This window comes from Poecilia formosa, unplaced genomic scaffold (assembly GCF_000485575.1).
Source record: "Poecilia formosa unplaced genomic scaffold, Poecilia_formosa-5.1.2 Scaffold61, whole genome shotgun sequence".
Classification (NCBI taxonomy): Eukaryota; Metazoa; Chordata; class Actinopteri; order Cyprinodontiformes; family Poeciliidae; genus Poecilia; species Poecilia formosa.
In genome coordinates, this window is record NW_006800000.1 from 1824213 (window position 1) to 1847122 (window position 22910).

At 40.6% G+C, this 22910-nt stretch overlaps 1 protein-coding gene across 6 annotated transcripts; it reads right to left on the bottom strand.

Moving 5' to 3' along the window:
* Positions 1-847: 847 nt before the first annotated feature.
* trim66 (tripartite motif containing 66) lies at positions 848-22325 on the bottom strand. 6 transcript variants are annotated; one of them, XM_016672477.1, is made up of 20 exons: positions 22218-22325; positions 18955-19011; positions 18775-18820; positions 17900-18125; positions 14409-14538; positions 13932-14048; positions 13667-13781; positions 13252-13398; positions 12433-12550; positions 11566-12314; positions 8967-9005; positions 8227-8439; positions 6112-6232; positions 5946-6027; positions 5645-5831; positions 4006-4868; positions 3777-3897; positions 3585-3659; positions 2501-2653; positions 848-2363 (listed from the first exon to the last, which is right to left on the bottom strand). In XM_016672477.1, the coding sequence occupies exons 3-20, from the start codon at positions 18781-18783 to the stop codon at positions 2127-2129; spliced, it is 3702 nt and encodes a 1233-aa protein (XP_016527963.1). In that variant the 5' UTR covers positions 18784-18820; positions 18955-19011; positions 22218-22325; the 3' UTR covers positions 848-2126. The 6 variants fall into 6 exon arrangements, with proteins under 6 accessions (XP_016527963.1, XP_016527965.1, XP_016527962.1 ...); XM_016672479.1 differs by having other exon boundaries at positions 13252-13395; positions 18775-19011; XM_016672476.1 differs by having other exon boundaries at positions 18775-19011.
* Positions 22326-22910: the final 585 nt, after the last annotated feature.

Here is a 22910-nt window from a genome sequence, read left to right on the forward strand (position 1 = left end):
ATGTACCTTTTAAGAAAGTACTTTAAAAAAAAAAAAAAAAAAGTTCCAAACTGTTGTTTCTAATTTCATAAGACTCTTGTGCATAAAACAAAACACCATTTTTTTTTTTTACCTCTTCTCTCCAGGTACTCCAGTTTCCTCCCAAAGATTGGTCTCTGGGTGATGCTACGATTATAATGCAGGAATTTAGCAAATGTGTTTGTCAAATAATGTTTCTAGATATTTTGATTTTTCTAAAAATGCTTCAATAATTTAATTCAGTTGGATTCTTTATAGGAGAATGTTGGGGTGAATCACGATTTCAAGGCACTTTACAATAAAAAATGAACTTTTATACATTTTTTTTTAAAGTTGCATAAGCTGCCAAATACTGTTACAATTTTGGAGAAAAAAAAAAGATAAAATATTTTTATCCTTCATGCTAAAGCTTGAATTTCTTTTCATGTAGTCTATAGTTGTTTTTTTTTTGTTGTTGTTTTTTTTTGTTTGATTTTTTACATATCTTTACCAGAGTTGACAATAACAGTGGATGTTTCTTTATGCTTTAATTTACTTTCTAAATATTCTGCAAGGTACAAATCCTGAAGTCAGTTGCTGCTCAGGTTTAATATCCGACACCCTTGTGCGTTAACTCACAGTCTAATGGGAGCATTGCATCATACAAATCTAATCTCTCTTAAATGTTTAAAATATTTTTGGGAAAAACAAGAGAATAGACAAGGTAGCCATTTGCAAACTTATTTGACTGCCAACTATGTTGTTTTGTGGCTCTCCATAGTGTTGTCCCACAAAGAAAATAAAAAAATGTTTTATTTGAAGTTACCCAACACTGGCAAGAGTCTTAAAACAAGTTTTCAAATATCCCATTTATTGTAGAAATGATGACACTTGTAATGGGTTTATATTTCAACAAGCTAGTATATTGTGTTGTATGTGTTCATTTGAAGCTTTTACAGTTTAAAAAAAATTATGAAGAAAGTTCAAACATAGATTTTCAGTAAAATTTGTCCATCTTCATCAAAACAAAAAGAAATACTATTTTTAATACATTTTCCTACGACATCTATAAAAAAAACAGGCCATGTCTAGTTTGAGCTGCAGTACCGTGAAGTATTTGTAAACAGGGAATGATCTGAGGAGTTATAAATGTACACGTCCTTTGTTGTACAAATAATACTGGCATTTTAGAACTATGAATAATGTATTTCTTATTCAGCCTGAGTTATTTAAATAGGAAAGGTTCACGCATTTTTGTGGAACATGGATGGATCCTGTTTCACCTCTTTAAGATTCAAGATAAAACTCATTTTTATAGTTTAACACATAAAATCCTACGTCACTATTCTTATCCTTGTAGCTTTAACAGAACGTATATTTCTTACTCTTTCACCCTTTATTTCTTTCTGATCAAAAAGATAAAATGAGAGACTTTTTTTATGTTTTTGAGTGACAAACTAAAACTCAGGTTATGTCAAGACGAAGCAAAAGTTCTTTTTGTAACTGGAAGCGACAGCAAAAGTGTTTCTATGCAGGCAAACATTTATAATATGTAGACCATATATGAGTAAAAACATTACAGAATTTGCTAGCATTAACATTTTAACATTTCTTTTATACTGAGGACCATGTCACTTAAAAAAAAAAAAGTCCACATATTACAAGGTTTCAAAAACATCCAGCTACAGCGTCCCGTTTGTTCAATACAGCAAAGGGCAGAAAGCGTGCACCGATTACATATCTACATGTAAATAAAGCAATAAGCAATGCAGTGGGTTATGTGGTGAGACGATAAAGAAGCTCTTACAGTAAGTAATACATAGAACATGTTTATGGCTACAAGAGGAACTCCGTACACTCTGCTGCGTACACCCTGCCAACAAAACTATTTTTACACATTCAGCTTCTTTGATTAGCTGCCTGTGGGAAGAATAACTAAAGAAGATATGTTCAGCTGCCATCAGATGGTAGCACTGACAAGTTACAACAAACCACAACAATGGTCATCGAATAAGATCTCTCTTGTCACTCCACGGGCTGTCACTTAATAATGGACAAATTACAAAAACAAAAAACAAAAAAAAACAAAACATTTTTGTGAGCACAGTTTCTTTCTGATCACCATCCAGTTAGAAGTGATGCCTCCTCGACTTAAGCGACTGCCTCCTCTTCCTCTTCCTGTGACACTGCTCCCTCCTCTCTGGCCAGAGGAAGCTGCCATTAGCGGCCCTGCAGGTCTCGTCGTACTCGTCGCTGTCAGAATCGAGCTCAGCCATTGGGAAATCTCTGTCTGGGAAAACTTCTTTCAGCTTCGACATGAAGAACAGCTCAAGGCTGTGGCCTGCTTGGGCCACCTCCGAGTCAGGCTGCGGTCAGAGTTAAAAAAAAAAAAAAAAAAAAAAATAAAAAAAAAAAAAGCCTTTTAGAATCATGCCAGCGTTAGTTAGCACTTTTATATGAGACTCAGATCAGTTTAATATGGTTTAAAACATGTTTAACTCACATAATTAAATTTTGCACAGTTGCGGAACATGAGACAGACATCAGCTACAAACTGGTCCGGGCAGCTGTAATGCCTGGGATTCCCTTTACTGAGCTTGGCTCTGATCACAGACAGATCCATTGGCCTCTTGATGATCTGGTAGTAATGACGTGCCTGGAAGATAAAGCAGTGTTATGAATTTCATACTCAATCGTTGTGAACCAGGGCTGCCAAAGTGCGGCGCTGGAGCCATTTAATTTTGTTCGGCTCCCCGAATGCATTAAAAGAATGATGCAACTTTGCCGTGCCATCGCAGGTGATTAATGCAGATGGACAAAATGTTTTTTCCCAACAAATTAGAATTTTCTTGAAATGAAAAAAAAAATTATAGGTGCAACACCAATTTTGTTGTTTTGTTTTTTTTTTTTATTTAGGCACAGTTCAGGAAATTTAGGAAATGCAAAACCTTTTTTTATTTTTCTGATCAATAGAAATGTCAGCCATTAAACAATCAGTTTGTCCATTTTATGAAATCGTTGCATTTTTAACTTATTTTAAGGAAAAGGGGAAAAAAATTACAATGAATTAACTTTTTTGTTTGATACTTGTAAAAAAAAAATCAGACTTTAATGACACTCATACTTCCAACTTGACAAAGTTGGCCCACATGACAAAACTTTTGAGCACCTCTGGGGTAAACTCAAAAACGAAACAACTTTTTGACTTGTATTGAGATCTGTCGTATTGTGTTAAAAATCTGCTTCAGTCTATTGAAACATACTTGCCAAAATGTAAAGCAAATCATCCCTCCTAATATTTAGCACAGGAAGCAGGGGGTTGGTAAGAATAAAAAGAAAGCAAAACTAGCACAGCTCCATTTAATGTTCATGGTTCTGTTTTGTTTTTGTAAAAAAGAAATCTATGAGGGCTCGGGGGAGGAGGGGACCTCCAAGAATCAAAAACAGCTGGAATCAAAGCGTGTCTGTGCATCCGGAGCCCCGATGTAACCTCCTGAGGGCATATCCGTGTGCCTACAACTATGATGAAAGACGAATAACATGTGCTTCATTGTAACTGGGTTTGTAGGAACATGATGATCACTTACAAGTGGACTGACGGGCTCGTGGAAAGGAGCACTCAAGATGTTGCTGAGAATCAGAAGAGCCAGTCGCTCACATTTCTGCAGGCAAACAAAACATGAAAAATGTTAGACATTAAAAGAGAAAAAAAAAATCCATAAACAAGACAGGAACTGTGAATTATTGATCTGAATCGTGTAGCTGGGAGAAAATCGTACTCTCTGATCGCAGGCAGAGAGTCCGTGCGCAGTGTTCGCTGCAGATGATCTCTCATTCTCACAGTCATATTCAACTTCAGGCTGTAAAACATCTCTGCAGACGCTGCACACCCAGTCTCCTCTGAACACGGTAAAGCACAGGTTAATATTACCTCAGGTCTGCTACAAAATACAAAAAAAAAATGAAAGAGGACTTGAGAGCTGTTGAGTGCACACAGAAGCAGCTTACGTGGGGAAGCTCAGAAGAGGCGGCACATGGCATGATAAGTGGAAGACCTTTGGACAGCGGTCACAGCAAAGCAGCTCCCCTCCAATCAGGCAGACTGCGCAGAAGTCCTCACTCTCCATCTCATCCACGTCCTGCTCTGTGTGAATGTCCTCTTCGTCCCTCTGAGCTACAGGGTTTGCGATCAAAAGCTGCCTCGGACCAGGGCCAATCTGCGGCTCCTCCTCCAGGTCAGAGCGCAGCGGCTGCGGGTCGTCAGTTGTCGGTTCGGGTTCAGATTCCAAGTCGAGATCGGACTCCCCGGAGCCCTGAAAGTCTGGAGGCTGACCGGATACAGCGTCGGAGTCGGTTTGAAAGCTGGGATCATATTCAGGCTGGATGTCAGACTCGGTTTCGGGATCCCCCGATTCTGTATCAGCATCCAACCCCCGACTTTCCTCTGATCCCGCTCCTGCATCCGTGTCTGGCTCCGCCTCGTACTCAAGGCTCGGTTCTGAATCCACATTCTGTCTCACCTCACCTGAACCTGCTGACTGCCTCGCAGCAGCAAGTTCAAACTCAGCCTCGGAAGACGATACTGCATTTGGATCAGAATCCAGCGATCCATCAGAGTTTAGTGGCGGACCTGGGTCAGTCGGATAACAGGTGACATCCTCCGAAACTGACCTGGGATCAGAGTCGGTGTCCAAATCAAAGTAACTTTCTGGCACATATTTGGAGTCAGTAGGAAGCTGTGTGGATGCTGTGTGGGAGCTGAGTCTCCTGCTAAAGTCACAGTTGTCAGCGTAGGCGGCAGACGGACTGCGAGTGGATCGCTCTGTGAGTGAGCGGGTGGTCCTTCTGGTGTCTGACCCCCTGGCTGTCCCCTGTTGTTAAAAAAGAAAGGCTTTATTAGAATTTTCCAAAGCTCACATGTAGCTTTTATAGCTCAGGTGTTATACAATAGCTCATTGTATAACACCTGAACAAGTAAAGCATGAATAAAGCAATTACAACAACGACAGAGCAGCAGTTACCAGAAGCTCTTTGGCTTTGTTTGCAAAAACAGCTTGAAAACCATGAAAAACAACAAAACCTCATCTGGTTCAAAACTGAAAATATCTGTTTTTAATCTAATCTAGAACCTAAGTCTAACAATAGTACATATATCAATAGGTTTGGGTTAGTTTGGTAAATTATTGGTATTGGGATAATTCTTAAGTAACTGCAATCTCTCAATCTGTGATGCAAATACCAATGGACATGACTGGATTACCTTCAGTCATACTTAGACTTGTGTTCATTACTTGTGAGGTTAATATGAACGCATTAACAAACTCCAAAAGTCAAAGCGGTAAATTGTTCAGACACAGATGACACCAATAGATTTTACTTCTCTGATTTGATGTTTTAAGCTGCACATTGTTCTTTAGATTCAAATCATTGCCATAAACAGAAAAAAAAAATAAAAATTATCGCCCCCCCCCCAGACGAAAAGTAAGCTAACTTTTTTTTTTTGCATTCAATGCGAAACCTCACTCTTTGTGCTGCGAATATCACAAAAGTCATGCAAACATTTGTGATCGGAAGTTTTATTCTGATACGATTTTAAAAATATGAATTTGTAGCCGTCTGTTTGGGATGAAAAAAATGTTTGTCGTACGTGTTGCATTACTGTGTGCCATGTGCTGTGCTGGGCGAGGCCTTCGCTCTTCTCTGTCTCGCTGGCAGGCAGAGGGTCACTTTGTCTTCGTCCGTGTGGCGGCAGCTGAGACACGAGGATTTTGAGGCGCTCTAAGCAAACCACTGGAACCCTGGATCTCCCCGAGTCTTTCAGAGCTTCTCCATTACTTCACAGGGGAGCAGAGGATGGATGATTAAAAAAAAAAAAAAAAAGCAAAACTTTGTTGCCATGAAATTGTGCTGGAAATCTGAAGTCATTTTTGACGGAAGACACTACTCACTTGGTGATGCTGTTTCGTGGTAGTCTGTGCTTCTCCTTGGCTCTGTATTCAACCTCTTCATACACAAAAGCAGTTGGGTGATCTGAAGAGAGTAGACGGCATTCAGTTTTTACAAATTAAATAATTCATTTAAACTCCATGAAAGTAACAGAAGTAAATTCAGCACCTGGTTCTGTCTTATAGGGAGGTGAAGGAGACAATCCTTTGGATTGGATTGAGTCGGTTTCGTTGACGACACAAAGTCCTCCATCTGAAGCTCTCCTTTGTTTTAGCTCTATCATGTCATACTGAAAACGAAACAAGGAGGTTCTTACAATGAGTTACAAGCTTCTCTGACTGAAAACCTGCTTTCTAAATCTAAGTCACATCACAATAGATTCTAAGTCAGCTGGATTAATACACCATGCATAAAATAATCCACAGTGTTTTCCAGGAAAACTAAGAATTAAAGCAGCCGCTCATGCAGTCATTTAAGGACTGGGGTGATAGAATATGTTTTCCTGATGGAAAACTAGAAGCATCATTCTGGATGCCATTCTAGTTTTTTTCTGTATTCTGTTTTAATAAGAACCCCTTTAATCTGGCAATGTTTCGAACGTGACAGACATACTTATTTATATACTTTATGTGGTAGTTAAAGTTCAGGAGCCAGTCAATAACATCTAACTTTTGTATTGTTTTGCTTTGTTTTTTTCTGTCATTTTTAGGCCAATAGAACTTAGTTAAGTTTTGATTCCTAAACCTAGATGCGATAAAGTTACAGTACACTCACTAAGTAAAATGTTTCAAACACGACACATACACCACAGCTGTCAACCAAGAGCTTCCTACAATACGTCGCTGCCTCCAGCAGACGATGTGCTCTGCAGTCTAAGCCGAGTCGTTTATTGTGCTCTCACCATTTTAGTACACTTAGTACCAGCTTCATTCAGAGGCAAACATTTTAACTGAAGTCGAAATTGCAGATGCTGCAAAAACAGAATAACAACCAGAAATCTGACCAGAGGTCCCACGTTTGCTCCTGTATTGCAGACAGCTTTACATATCCTGTTTGCTCAGGCTCATAATAGGCCATGCTTTCAGCACGTATGCGAGATGAAGCATGTTTTAGCAGGAGAAGCGAAACAAGAACGAAGCATCAGCAGTTTGTTTGCAGCAGTCTGTAGCCGTGAGACGAGTTGATGTCAGCAGATCATTTATTTCTTCTTGATACAGTTCTGATTCAAAGCTCAAATTAATCTTGTACAGTGCTATTGCTTAACCAAGCGGAGTGATGCTAGATCTGACTCAAAATAAAACTAAATCACTGGAAAAATCTGGCCATACCTTATAAGTAAGCAAAAGAAAGTGTGAAAAATCTGTACACTAAAGTAGAATATTTTTTTTTTTAAAAAGTAAAAAAAAAAAAAAAATGCCAAGTAAGTACCCTCTTTGCAACATATAAATATGAACCTCAACAGTAGCTTCAACATCTTTCTAGAAGTTACTTGTTTTAGAAGCAACAAAAATAGAAATTGATCTGGAGTTCACCTCTCACATTTCAACTCTCACCTTCCCTCAAGATATAAACTCAGACCTTAATAAATTAATAACAACTAAGTTATTTCCTACTGATCAATGTTGTACACCATTTTTAAATAATTACTTACATTATTAGAGTTATAAATCCAATGTGGACACTCATAAAGTGTCCACATGGGACACTTTATGAGTGTCAAATTGAAGGATGTCAAATTCATCCTTCTTTCAGTAGAGGTCATTTGTAGCTAAACAATATAAACAATCTTATGCACTTTCTGTGTGCGGTTTTGACTGAATAAAAATCAAATATGATTTTTTTTTTTTTTTGCTGTCTTAAGAAACATGAATTGAGACTCTTGTTTAACAATTCTCTCATCTTTCTCACTAACTTTAGGTCTAACTTTAGGTTAGTGTGGACTGCAGATCACATTACTCACCAGACCACAGAACTGAGTTTCATAATCTCAGGCCGAATAGGTCTTGCACAGAAAGATTAGCAGGCTCTCTGCACATTTGTCATGCAGTCACTTCTTGTGCTGTGCATGTTTGCTGTTATAATATCTGTTGCCTATTATATTAAAAAGGGAAGACTGATTCCTTGATAGAATACACATAACAGTCTATACATATTGAGGTGTGATGGTGGGAAACTAAGCTTGCTCTATGTTAATGATTCATGCATTGCTGAGTAACTGTGCAGGAGGACTGCTTCTCTCCAAAAGTTAAAGCAGACACTGAAAGATCCTCATACAGGAGTCACCTTCTTCGCAGCTCCTGCCTCCTGGCTGTTTGTGCGTCCTGCAGCAGGCCTTTCAGTGTAAGGGCTGGAGGGCGGGGCAACCAGCTCTGACGGGATGCTCCGGGAGCGACGCTTCCTCATCGTACACACCAAGCTGGGGCTGAGCCTGCTGCTCTGCACATCAGATGCGCGCTCGTGGGCTCTGGCGGACACCTCCAGGGACGTGGACCTCTGCTGGAAACAGTGAGAGAATAGAATTTCAAGTTACATCAAAAACAGAGATGCACCTGTTCACACCATTAGCAGCTGAAAGGAAAAGGAGTGGGATGTGTGTTGTGCACAAATGAATAAAACACAGCTGAAAATCTATTTGGTGGGAGGGGGAGGGGGGGGGCAAAAAAAAAAACTCGGTCTTTACAAACACGCTGCATGAATTAGTGTTATAATACAGGGAATGAAAGGTTTGGCTGCCACACCAATTATCAAATGCAAATTCAGCAGCAGGTTTAGTGCTGCTCTTTGATTAAACTAGACCTGCTGAGCACTTATTACCCCTCTGTCTTACATTTCAGTTTAACAAATGCACAGATTTTCCTTAAACCCCTCAGCTGTGTCTCGGAAAGTGCGAGGAGGAAAGCCGGCGAATCGTTTAGCACCAGTTTTTTTTTTTCCCTTTTTTTTTTTAGTACACCATCATACATATTCAGGCCAGACTTAAACTGAGCACACGCTCCCAAGTATCACGCGATTAAAACACTTACCTGATCTCCACCCCCTGGGAGCAGGATGCAGGATTTAGACTGTGGAGGGAAAAAAAAGACTCTAATCCCTCTCTTTGGAAGCTGGGGAAGCAGGAATTCATCTTTGTACAAACCGGGGCTAAAATCAAACTGGCAGCTCCCACTATTCCCACAGTGGCTCATTACTGATAGGTTAAGTACATAAATGAGTGAGCCCAAGTGGTTTTATATCATTTTCAGATGCAGTGAGTCGAAAAACGTAAAAATAACACGTGTCTTTGTGCTCATAACCATCTATCTCAAAGAGAGAGGTGATTATGCGGCTGCTAACACTTCTGGCATTAAGCGTGAGCTTGATGGTGATGAGTGCACTACTGCAATTTTAGGAATGCGTTATTTTAATTGTCAGAGCGGCTCTTTGTTTTCTCATCATTTCTTCATGAAAAGCAAGAGCAGCTTTATGGTGTGCCATCTGTTAATAGGCAAGCTGTCAACTTTCACAAGTCCTCTGGTTTAAAGTGAGAGCTTTGGTCATAAACTACTCATATCTGAAGCTGAAAGCTGCCTCATACTCATCACAACTTCATTTAAACTTTTTTCAGTATTTAACAAATTGCCTTGCTGCCTTTAACTATTGATAGCAATGCTTTCTTTATTGTGCTTTATTGTTTCTTTGGTTGTCTGCATAACCGCTGCACAACTCTGCTCTTACAGGAAATGGGCTCGACTTGACCGATCAGTGGTGACTTTCGAAAAGTGTGTCTAAACGGCTTTGTGTGGCTTACCATGTTGTGATCTGAGACCGAGCCCAAATGGATTTATTTTGAGCTTGTGTCGCCTAGCCAGAACCACGTGTGAAACAAAAATGAGAAGACAGACGAGCACAAACACACAAAAAAGTCCCGCCACTCACTTTGCTTTGATATCTTCACAAACTTGAAAGCATATGCACCTATACCTCAGAACGTTATGAAGTCATTTCCAACCAGAAATAGGTAAATATTTTAGGACGTATTTAACATGTGGGCTGTAAAATGTAAGATTGAATTTAAGTTTAATAAAAAAATTTAAAAAAAAGATGAGTGGATATGACCTGACTTCAGACCTATGGGTGTATTGTGAAGCTAAAATATTGTATTTAATGGACTGAACAAAGTAAATAGATTTAAATTACTTTTTCAAGTACTTATAATTAGCACTCAGTTTAAACAAGTTGAGAGCCCTTTGAGGAAAAAACATTTTAAAAATTGATTTGGTTAATTTGAAGTATGTGGAAGGGGACATTGTATGACAGAAGGGATTGGCCAGCTAGATATCCCAGAATGCATTGCACCACCAGTGGCAGGAAGTGGACAAGGTTAGTGCAGATTTTTTTCACTTCTTGAAACAAATGTTTGCTTTGTCACAAAAATTGGTTTTAATGTGTTTAAGATTAAAAAAAATATAAAAAAAGTAGACCTCAGAGCTCCATGCAGTCAGGTCATCAAGAATGTGCCAACTTTCAAATATGTTTTAATATTTTCAGAGCAGCACATTTCCACTGGGTTTGTTATTTTTTTTGTAATGTACATTTATAATTTGAAAAATATTTTAAACCTAATTAATTCTGTGAAAACTCATTATTTTCTATTTTCATTGTCGAAATCCCAATTCCAGTTTGGATGCAGTTTTCCAGAGATCATCTCAACTACCATTTCCTGCCACTCTTCTCCACTGTCTCTGTTCCCATGATGCTTTGCAGATTGTTATTAGCTGCTTTACTTTAAGTGGATGTTGGTTCAGTATATAAATTATTGTCATTCCTTTCCTGTACTTTCCAGTTAAACAGCCACACATATAGAGATTCTGGACAACGCAGCAAGAGCGAGTTGTTTGTTCGTTTTCATGACCTCTCCATTCTGCCTGACTGTTATAAATAACAGTGTTTTTATAAGTAGATTTTTGCACATTCTAATTAAAAAAATGTGTTTTCAGTGCTGCTTGAGTAATTACAGTACATTTAAATTTATTGAATTAAGTTGAAACTGCACATGTTAGTGCTACTCAGTCAGTTAATTTAATGAAAACTAAAACTTTTGGAACCGATTTTACAGTTACTGGTCTGAAATATTGCTAGTGGTGCTGTAAGATGCAGCACTGGATGAGCTCATTTCCCCCTTACCTATTTATTGGGCTATGAAAGAGCTGACTTGCTGGTTGTCATGGTGCTTTGAAAAAATCCCCTAATCTCTTGAACATTTCCTCATTTGTAAGACAACCAAAAACATCCCCTTATTATTTTTGGATTGTATGTCATAGGTCAACACAAACTACTGCAAAACTGTGAAGTGGAAGGACTTTGATACATAAAAAAAAAAGTTTGCAAACTGTGTACCTGTTTTCTTTAAATTCACAATAATTCTGCACTTTTTAATTGCAATGATGCTTGTGGTTACCAATTACCTTTGTGTAACTTTCTGACTCCAAATAGTTACATTTAAACAACTGTGCTAACCCTTATAGTCACTTTACTCTTAATTTGCTTAAGCTGCTGTGTAGTTCATACACTGTAAAGCAAGTGCATATATTTGTATTATTGTAAATTCTTGCATGTAAGGCCTAATACAATAAAGTCTCTCACCTTGCCATTTCTATCCATTCTGAGGTTGAGAGCTGGTCTGGTCCTCTGCTGGTCAGCAGCTAAACACGCCTGAAGCTGGACCAGACTCTGCTCCCCTCTGCCTGCCTCCAGATCCTCATCCAGCTCTCTGCTTTCATCTTCTGCCGACTGTCCACGGGTCTCCCCTCTACACCTCTCCTCATCTTTGTCCCTCACATTGTGGCTGACCTCTTGCTGCAGAGCCGGGCTCGTAGACAACTTCGCCTTACACTGACCCAGACCACCACGGTCGGCACTGAGGTGAGTCTGGCTGTCTGGAGCGATTTCCCTCTGACGCTGGTGACAGGAGACGTATGTTAAAGGCTGAGCATCTTGGGATGCGGATCCTTGGCTGCAGCCGAGCTGGATGGGTGCTGGGAGAGGAGATGTAGGAGGAGGGCACTGAAGGGAGCTCTCCGTCTCCCAAAACCTCTGAAGCTGCTGACTCTGGTGCAGTGAAGCAGGGAAGTGAGCAGGCTGAGCACAGCTAGAGTTAAACAGAGTGCTCTCCATCTGGCTTTTGTCCAGAGTGGCCAGCTCCTGCTGAGGGGGCATGCCATGCAGGCAACATATCTGAGGCTCACAGCAGGTCTGGTAGCCACAGCCTGGCTCTCGGCCTCGGTGAAACATGGCGGGCAGAGCCAAGCAGGCGACGGGTTGGGGCCTCAAAATACTGGAACAGGCCAATCCTGAAGGATAAGCACAATTTCCTCCATCGACAATTAGCTGACCTGAAAAAACAAACAAACAAAAAAAAACAGGTTATTTCGATATTAAATTATATCTTTCTTGAAAAAGCTTTAACATTTTAGTGCAGATTCTTCACCGCCTTTATACAGCAGGGTTTACCGAAGGAGGAAATCTGCTTTGTCCAGTAACTGGCATCCCAGTTAAACTTGAGCTTGACAGGACTCCAGGAGTCTGTGTGGAGAGACGACTCCAGCAGCTGCTGCATCTGGAGAGAAATCTGAAAGACAAACATGATTTCTACAAAAACATCTGAACATACACATGCTTCTCTGAAGATGATTAAAAGTTTATTTATTTTAGTAATTTAGTTCAAAAGCGGAACTCATGCATGCATGCATAGATTCATCACACGCATAGATGAGTCAGCGATCTTGTTTATTTCATCCACCCATCCATTGTTTACACCCGCTTAATCTTGTAGGGGGGAGCTGGTGTATGTCTCCAGAAGTCACTGAATAAAAGGCAGGAAACCCCGTGGACAGGTCCAACGTATTTATTGTTAATATTGTGATATTTTCAATGTGAATATACAGCATCTGGTCTATTTTCAGACATGCCAGATTAATGGTAACGTCTGCATCCTTCAGACTTTTTACTCCAGCTAACACATGCTATTTGGAGGTTCTGGACTTGAGCTGAACTTAGTCAACTTTCCTTCAGCTTAATGTCACGCAGACTCTTCGTACACTCAAAGGACACTGTGAACTACAAATGTTCCCACAGGGTGATCTGCCATTACTGTCACAGGCATAAAGACGTGGCAGAGGAGTTTCTTCTTCCCTTTCTCGTTGTTTTGTTTGCAAACTTTAGCATTTCACGTGTGTGCGTGCGTGCGTGCGTGGGTGCGTGCGTGCGTGCGTGCGTGCGTGCGTGTGTGTGTGTTACAGTGGGACTCTGGACATCTGCTTATTGTCTCACCAGAGCCCTGCTGAAGAGCACGGGGCCTCTGCAGTGATGGGTTGTGGCCCAGGTGATGAACTTCTGAATGTGGTCCAGCTGGCCGCAGATCTCTATTGCCCCCTGCAGCTGGTCCTCCAGACGCTGCTGGAACTCCTCCGAAATCTTCTGCACAAACAAAATAAAAGGAAACGGGCGCAAAGTTATGAGTATTTACTGGAAGATAGCTTTGTTGTGCCGGCACCGTGGTCTGTAATCAACAGATGCTTTTGCTGTTACCGGCCCGAGACGTCGGTTTTGGGAACACCGGCGGGCTCTAATGGGCTCCTGTTGGATCTGTTTTGGGGGCTGATTAAATCAAGGCTGCTATGGATTCTCTGCATGAACACTCACAGCTATCTGAACGATAAGAGGGAAAGAAAGAGAAAGTAATTACCTCCAGTTGCTCTATTAATAGGTTGGCTCGTTTGTTAAGCTCGTTCATCATAATCATCTTTGCCATTTTAATCTGGTTCTCTGCCTTCCTGTGTGCGATCTTCACTCCATGCAGTCTGCACAGACAGAGACGGAAATAGGGGTTTCATTACTTTTAAAATGCACCAAAAAAAATTAACATTTCAAGCAATATTTCATTTGTTATTACAGCAATATTCATGCCCTTTGATTGTCTGCTAATTAAAGCCGTGTGGGTTGAAACTAACCTGTCTTCTATTTGTTTTGCGCTGTTTTCCACTGAAGACCGCCTCTCTTCCACTTGCACCATCAGGTTTTCGAACAGCCACTGCTGATCCTGCAGGGCCTTGCCAATCTGCACCACCCTAATCACATGCACACAGCACACAGAAGGTTCTCTAATTTATTCCTCAGCGGGGCCAAAATAAAACCAGAATTTCATGCATTTTCCCCGAGGACGGCTTATTATGCATGTGACCTTGGAGATAGAAAATGCACTTTAATGTCACAGAAAACAAACAGGTATGAATAGCTAATGAGCGTCCGAACGCCAAGGGTAGCGTATGCAGATACACTGAGATAAAAATGACAGGGCAGTTAACGAGCACTTCTGCTCAGAGGAAGTGTTTAACCTGTGGTTAGCCCCCTTTGCGTCCCCCTCCTCTCTCTCTCTCTCTCTCTCTCTCTCTCTGCAGTGCCCTTGTGCTACATGGTTGAGGACTAACCTGTGGTTTTTGTGGGAGGACAGGTGACAGCTGCTGCAGCACAAAAGGTCACATGACTCACAAAAAAGTTCCAAGGGCTCCTGTCGGTGAGTGTGGCACATGAGGAGGGAGCAAGGATACGAGCCGGGGCCTGAAATGCACGGAGAGGGAGGGGACAGGGAGGACACATCAGAATCAGAAACGGTCAACAAGCACAACACAGCTAGAGACAGAGCAGCTCAGCACGCTGCATCTTTGTAAAGGCTGCTTAGAAATTCATTAGAACGAGAAAAACATTCATTGTGTCAAAGTGGTGTCGACTTGAAAAAGACAAAAATGTGCAGAGGTTAACACCAAATTTGTCTGAGGTTAAATTAAGATCCAGAAAATCTCATATTTTGTTTAGAAAAATCCCTTTATGCTCATAGGATGGGGAATAGGCTGATGAATTAAGCTGTGTGAAGCATTCCTGCTGCCAGAAGCCCTGGCAGCAAGAGAACGCCTCAGAATGGAGACAGACGCTCACTTATTGATGAAGATGTCAAAAGCACACCACCATCCTCATCATTACAGTCCTGGCTGATAGTTAACAGAAGCTGAAGGCCTGCAGAGACATCACCTGAATCATTGTAGGAAGCAAGAATTTATACATTTTCTTTTAAACTGTCAGAAACGCGACAACGTGGGTTGCAATCTATGATTATCACAATTAGAGAGAAAATAAAAGCACCACATTTTATTAAAAAAAATCTAAAGAGAAGTGCAACAAAATAGCTAAAACTGAGTGTCTGGAACAAAGAGCAACGGGCCTTAGATATGTTTTGGTTCTTGCTTGCAGATGGAAGTGAAACCGAGACAGTTTTACAGATTAAAAACGACGAATCAAACAACAAATAATTTGGTTTAAAATGTAGGTGGCAACAGCTTTGTTATCTTTTCCTGTTTCCAGTCTGGTGATATGAGGAGGAAATCGTTTCAGATCATCGGTGCATTGTTAGCTGTTAGCTGCTGGTGAACTCTTAACTAAAACTAAAACATTATTCTTGCACACAACCACAATAAACGCTGATACTAACCTCTGCCCTCAAGCTGTCCTGCAGATAGTTTTGCTCAGCATGTCTGCCCATGCTGTGTGGTTTATGCACACAGTTATTCACTTTAGATTTCTTTCCAGATGCTGTTTTACTTTTGCTCATTCAGACATCATGCAGGAATGCAGGTCCAGACTGAACATTATTCATCCCATAATAACTAACAGAGCGTTTATTCTAATCCCCAACTTTAACTCAGTCAAAATGAATACTCTGCCTAAGTTTTTATATTTATTTCATTACGTCTTTTTAGTTCCAAAATCCTTTCATGATGTCCTGAATCCCATAAGCTGCTATTACATTTGTAAGACAAACACCAAATTGAAAGAAAGAAAAAAAAAAAAAAACGCATTTCTCAAAGTAACAGCAGATTGGAATCCCTAACTTCCTGTTTTGTTGCGGGCAGCTAATCTGTTCTTTAAACTACTGCTTACAAAACAGCGAGATTACACAGTAAAGCCCTGAAATTATCTACATCTCACACCTCTGCTGGCAGGATTTAACTGAGGGCAATCATTCCTCAAACTCCCTGCAGGCTACCTTAGACACCCCTGTTTCAGTCATCAAAAATACTTTAATATCATAGTCAATCTATGTAAATGCAGAAAACTGATTTCTAATTATTGTTTTAGTGATTAATGTCTAAAAAACAAAAGGCAATTCAAATGAACTTGGCCCTATCAGGAAAATTAATTGCACTCTAAATCTACAGCTGGTTCTTGTAGCCTCTGTTGCAAAAACTGCCATCAAGTGTTTAAGATAGCTGACAATGTATCCTTAACATTGCTGTTGAGGAATGCTCTTTTTTGCATAATTGCTTTAACGGCGTCAGATTGAACATTTCTGAGCATGTACGGCTTCACCTTGATTGGATCTAAGTTCGGACTTTGACTGGGCCTCTCAAAAACATTTTGTTTTGTGCCATTCAGAGCTGGACTTCCTGGTGTTCTTTGGATCATTTTTCCTGCTGTGTAACCCAACAGTGTTTGAGCTTGATGGTCAGAAACTGGTGGTCAGAGATACTCCTTCATATTTTACTACAGAGCAGAATTCATGGTTGGACCTATTTGGGTAATTTTGTCCTGGTCAATGGTGGGAATGTTTCTGATTGTTCTATGTTCTCTCATTTGAGAATAATGACTCTCACTTGCCTACTTGTGCACTTTACTCTGTCAAACAGGTTATATTAATATGATTCCTATTTTTTTTTTTTAGCATTAATCAGGCTCAGTTGTGGATAGCTAAACTAAAGCAAAATTCATGAATTATCAATGGGAGTATTTACATATAACCCATAGAAGCAAGTTGATTTGCATAGATTTTTTTTTTTAATTATTAAAATCAACATTTGAAAATACATGAAAAATAAATGTTGAGGTCAGGTAAAGCTCCTGCAGAAAAAGACTGAGATTATTTCCTTTGGGTTAGAAAGGCAATCGATTATGCCATGTGTTGCACTTTGTTCATATTAAATAGCACATTTGTCTAAAAACAACATGGACAATATAACAAACTGCTACATGGTGCTGCAGCTGGGCCCTGAAGTAGCTATCAACTTAATCTGTATCAAGATAAAACTGCTTGTTATGTTAAAGCTGCATCTGCACTATGATACAGAAACAATAATACTGATGTGGTAAATAGATTGAAGCTAAAGGAAGTTGAGGTTAAACTAGGTCTTGTGCTGAGCGACAGAGGAGGTAAATAAACAAAGTGTCAGCGCAGGGCCTTTGAAGTTCCATCAAATATGAAATATGCCAGAATACGTCTGACACACGTGTAAACAAGCCAGCGAATAAACGTTTGTCCCACAGAACCTGTGCTAATAATAACTCAAAGGCAGTAAAAACAAAGTCCTGCTGCTCTCTGCTGGCCAGCTCACCTCATCCATCCATCCCTCCCATCCTCCCTCTCCCCCCCCCACCCTTCTCCTGCTCCCCTGAGCCTGCAGATCATCACAGATCTCTGTGGCAGAGAGCTGAGCATCACCTCGGGTGCATCAGCCTGATCTGACTGACCACATCCTGTCTGTCAGCACATTCACACGGCTTTTCTCACAAATACACAAACCAAAGAGAAACACTTTCTCGTCACAATTAAGAAGCCGAGAGGACGTGCTCGTTATGATTAGATGTCGACCTGCAAATGAAGCTGGCACCGAAGCGGCACACTTGGGGCACACTTGACGGGCTTTAAATAGCGAGACACTAAAATTAGCAAAGATGAAATCATCCCAGTCCTCCAGAATCTGGGCCACGCGTTAAAGATAGGTACAACAAAGTGCACGGATCTCCAGGAACGATCTGCAACCGTCGGCATCGTCATACATTATTCAGTGCAAAAGGCTCAGGCTGAAACATTAAACACACCGAACAGAGCACAATAACAGCAAATGTAGGGGCACAGCAACCAAGTATCCACCTTGTCCAGTAGGAGGCAGTGTGCTGGAGTTCCTTTGGTGCAAGTCAGGGCACTGTGCAGCACTGGGCCTTTGCTGCTGCTGCTGCTGCTGCTGCTGGAACGAATCAGCATACTGGGAGGAGGCTCTCTGGTGCTGGTGCACGTCGGTGCACTGGTAGCACAGCCACTTGTTGCACAGCGTACAGAGACTCTGTGCAAGTGTTGGCTCTGTGCACTCTGAGCAGATCTGAAAGAAAGAGGAAAAAAAAGAATCTACCAGGTCTAAAATAAACACATTTATTTTAGACCTGGTAAAACCCAAAACTGGGTGATGAGAGCACATGGCTGCAATATGAGAAAATGTATCCGTGCTGCTGACCGTTAAATTGAACTTCAACGATTTGATTTGATCTTGCATTTAAAAAACTAAACCTGTGCAAGAATATCATGATACTGATTCAATTTTAAATGTAACACCCTTTACAGATGTTAGATACTAAAATAAAGAATGGATTTCAAGTGTCTCACTTTTAAAATATTCAAAACTCATTTTAATCTCAAGTGTCCTTTATTTGAGAAATGATATTTCCCTTTGGAAACAGTCAAAAACTGCAGATTTGAAATGAAAATCAGCATTTGAACTGCATCTAATCTCAACCAAACAGATGTCAGGAGTTTTTCTAACATCTGCAACGACTTGTGAGGTGAGAAAAGAGCAAAGAAAAACCCCGTCAATGCCTCAGCTTTACACAGAAAATACCCCCCAAACCCCCCCCCAACCCCCCCAAGTGCAAATTCAGAAACTGCTACACAAACTAAAACAAGCTTCTGCCGTGTCAGAAAAGAACAAAAAGTTCAATATTTAAAGGAATCAATGCCAGAGACACGTCTCTTACCTTCTCCATTTTCGTGCTTGGAGCAGAGGATGTTTTGCCTGCTCAGCTGGAGGGAACAGAGAGAAGAGAGAGAGCAGCCCTGAAGCTCCCGGCAGCAGAAACACTGCTGCCACTGAGGCTTCTACCTGAGGCAGGAAGCAGCCGCGAACCGAGAGGAGGCCCCCAGAGGAGACAGCTTACATGACAGCCTCGCAGCGCTCTCTCCTCCCCCAGTTCATCCAAGTGTAGGACCCCTTTCTGCAGAGGAGCAGACGAGTGTCACGTTCAGAATCTTTCAGTTCTGCTGCTGCTGCTGCTGATGCCGAAAAAGACAGGGGGGGAAACCTAATCCTTTTTCTTAAATAAGCCTGTGCATAATAATTGGGAATTAGGGAGATAACATAATTATTTTTTTTGTAGGACATAATATACCCGGAAGCCATTTCCAAAATGGAGGAAGGAGAAAGACCAAGTGACCTACAATGAGGCAGAGGGGAGAATTTGTAACACGGTGCAGGTTCTTCCAGGAGGTGACGTTCGCCCCGAGCTCTGCCGGGTCAGCGTGGGTGAGCAGTGGCCTTCTCCCACCTTCATCGCGATGAGGAGGGGACGTGTCCCAGAGGAACTACACACCAATGCAGAACACCGAAACCGGGTCAAGCCTGGATAAGCCCCAGCTGGGACTAAGATACACTCATGCAGCTCCCTCCAACATTGTAAAAATCAATTAAGATTTAGCATCACCCTGCACATTGAATAAACAGAACATGCTTTTGAGGGGTGAAAGAAAAAGTTTGTGTTGACTCAGAGTGAAATGCAGATTCAAAACGGGGATATTTATAAAAACCCTACTCTGAATGCTATTTGATGATGTGACAGTTGAAAAAGGGAAGCAGGCTGTAAGGGTGAGAACAATTAAAACTCGACAACCAACATCAAATATAGCCACGCGGACCACAAGAGCGGGTCTGCCTAATGACAACCCTCAGCAGCCTGACCTACAAATCTGACAACTTTCTTATCCTTGGATGTTTCAGTGGGGAGCTTGGAGAAATCCCATTCCCCACTGTGCACCAAAAGACCCAATTTTAAGCACAATTAGTGTGTTGCAGCTCACCCTGCTCCGCTCTGTATCGCGTTTAACCCAGGCAAGCTCCTTCTCGGCGCCTTCACAGCATTTATCTTTCACGCTGAAACCTGCCCTGCGCTTTGCGATCTGCTAAGCAGGCACCAGATATATGCACGTCATCTCAAGAGACGGTACAATAATAGAAACCAGAAAAGCAATCTGTCCCTTGCATGCTACTTCTTTGTAACATCTATTAACACAAAGGTGATAAGGTCGCGCAGGAAATAGCATTAAGGTATTAAGGCGGAACCTTCAGCACAGTCTTCATATTTTTTTCCTCAACTAATTTGCTTTGTAGCTGGCAAAGACATTTACAGAAAAGGAGGAAGCATCAGTTTCTTATAAAATAGTATTGACAAGTTCTTAGAATTGGGTTGTTAGAAAACAAAAGGAGAACTGACAATGAAATGCTTCAGAAATATTACTGTGTTTAGTTTTCACCAGGCCAAGAACAATACCTCTGGGTTATGAAAAAGCATCATTAAGTTATATCATTATTATCATAAAGGATTAAAATGAGGCTTAATGAATTTTGCAACTGGAGCTTCTGTTGCAGCTGAGTGCACATCCATCGCTACAGGCAAGGACGCGACTAAGGTGACCTTTGGCTAGGAAAGAAATAAGTTTTTAAGTCTGACAACAACCAAATGTTACATCCAGCAGAGATGGACGGATCAATCAGCTAGAAATCAGAAATGGATGATGTCCATAAGCGGAAAATGGTTTTCTTTTATCTCTTCACTTTTCGTTAAATTTGTTAAAATATAATTCCTGCCAGTTTTTCTTTCTATAAGATCATCAACAAACAATATGTACTCTGATGTATTTATACACAAATACTATAAATCAGATAAAGATTAGGGACATATCCTTTCATGCATTAATGGCATTCCTTAGTTGATACAGTCCTTAGAAAGAAGCACTAGTAAAAATCTAAATTGGTCCTAGTCAGAATAAATAAATCAGATTTCAACAAAAACTGAGTGGAAATCAAAAGGAAATGCCTGATCAGTGACTCTCTAAAACTCACTTGCCCTCAGTGAGTTTTCTGTACCTTCAGACCACACCAAGTCCTGTTTAAAAAAAAATCATGGTTGCAGCTAAAAGTTGGTCTAATAATAAGCAAGATAGTTCAGTTTTCTCTTGTACCAAGCTCCCCCAGCCCCACCTGTTGCTGCGGTCTGTCACTCAGATGTGAATAAACTGAGATCATGCTCTCATTTCCATTTGCACACCTTCATAACACAATGCAAAAAATAAATAAATAAAAATACTGGAGCTAATTTAAGTGTTCTTAGGGGATTCAAAATAGATTTAATGTTGACATCACTGTGGCACTGAAGAGAATCCGAGGATGATCTTTATATAAATTAGGAAATAAAAATAATTAACAAACACTGGTCAGGATTTTAATATTAAACCTTTCATGCCTCATAAAAAGATTAAATGTAGAAACTACAGGTTTTGTGTACATTTGGAATATAAAAATAGACTCTTCTTGGTACCCCAACTTGTTCCATGATCAAGGTTGCTTTATCACCACATTGGCATCTGGATTCATTTTAAACACAGAAAAAAAATGCATCCAAGCACGATGAAAATGACTTTTCATGTAAAGCTATTTAAGGAGACCTTTGGATTAGTAAGAGACACCAAAAAACAGCCAAAAAGCATTTTATATCATCCCTCCAATTTGTGTGCATATTTTATGTTGAGAAATGAATACATCGTTGTAGTTCTGTGAGATGTTATTCACTCCGCAAAGCTTTGGGAATTTGGGGTTTCCAGTCATGTTCCTGTCATAATACACATTTGGCAACCTGTTCCGTCTCCTCGTGGATGTGTCACCCTGACAGCGCTTTATTAGAGCGCCTTCGATTAAAAACAAGAAGCCTGACAGGCATGCAGATCGCATGCAGTGTGTCTACCCCCGCATCCTCAGCCTGCCTCTGCATCAGCAGCCTCACCTCCAGCGCATCACTGAGCGTGATATTATTTTTTAGAAAGTGCGCAGGAGATTACGCCCCTATCATGGCATCGTGGTGCCATCCAGAACACGGCGGCTCAGTCCGCAAAACAACAACAAAAAAAAAAAACTCCGTGCATAAACAGCGCCGTCTCCGTCAACGCTCATTTGCACTTGTGCGCCTGCAAAACATCCTCCCAGCCTAAACAGGAGTGAATCTGCGCGTCTGAGGCTGTCAGAGTGATGTTTTCGGTCCAGAACAAACGAGACTGCCCGCCGACAAAACTCAGCCTCCCGTCAGACCGACGACCGTCCTATTTATTGTGCAGCAGCCTAAAAGTCGGGACAAATCAGGGGTTTAGTTTTTACCTTGACCCGAGCATCTCCGGGTGGCCATCCCCCCTTGATCGGATGTCGCTCTTTGGTCCGGACAAAATTTTTGGAGATTCAAAGTCTCGCAGTTAATCGTGAGATTTTCTCGTTGCAATACTTCTGACGTTTCTCAAAGCTGAAAGTGTGCCGTGGCACCTGGCAACAAGACTTTGTCTCTCTGTGAAAACTTCACATGGCTTTTTATGGTCGCTTTCGTTATAACGGCACGACAGCGGTGGGGAAATGGCTGGTCTATATATTAATATAAAAATATAATGGAACTTTTCAACTTATGAATCAGGTTGTATTTTTTCTATCTGACAAATGCCAAGATTTTTCAACCAAAAAGGAAATTAAGTAAAATCCACCACTTAGAATAGCCTTTTAAACATTTTCTGTATATTCAATCTTTTATATTAAGGAGGTGACAGCTTAATATGCTTTATAAATTTCCTATATCCCTTTCCCATAATGATATTAGTACTGCAATAACTTGCAGAAAGATAATTCAACATAAGGATATTTAATCACATATTAGCTGCAGGAGACAAAATGTTAATTAAACAAAAAAATGGATTTAAGTAGGTAAGTTTGAGACATTTTATTTTTACCGTTCACTTTATCCAGTGTTTTGTATTTTAATTTAGTAAAAGAATAACATTTTGATATTCATGAATGGTTGGTTTGTAA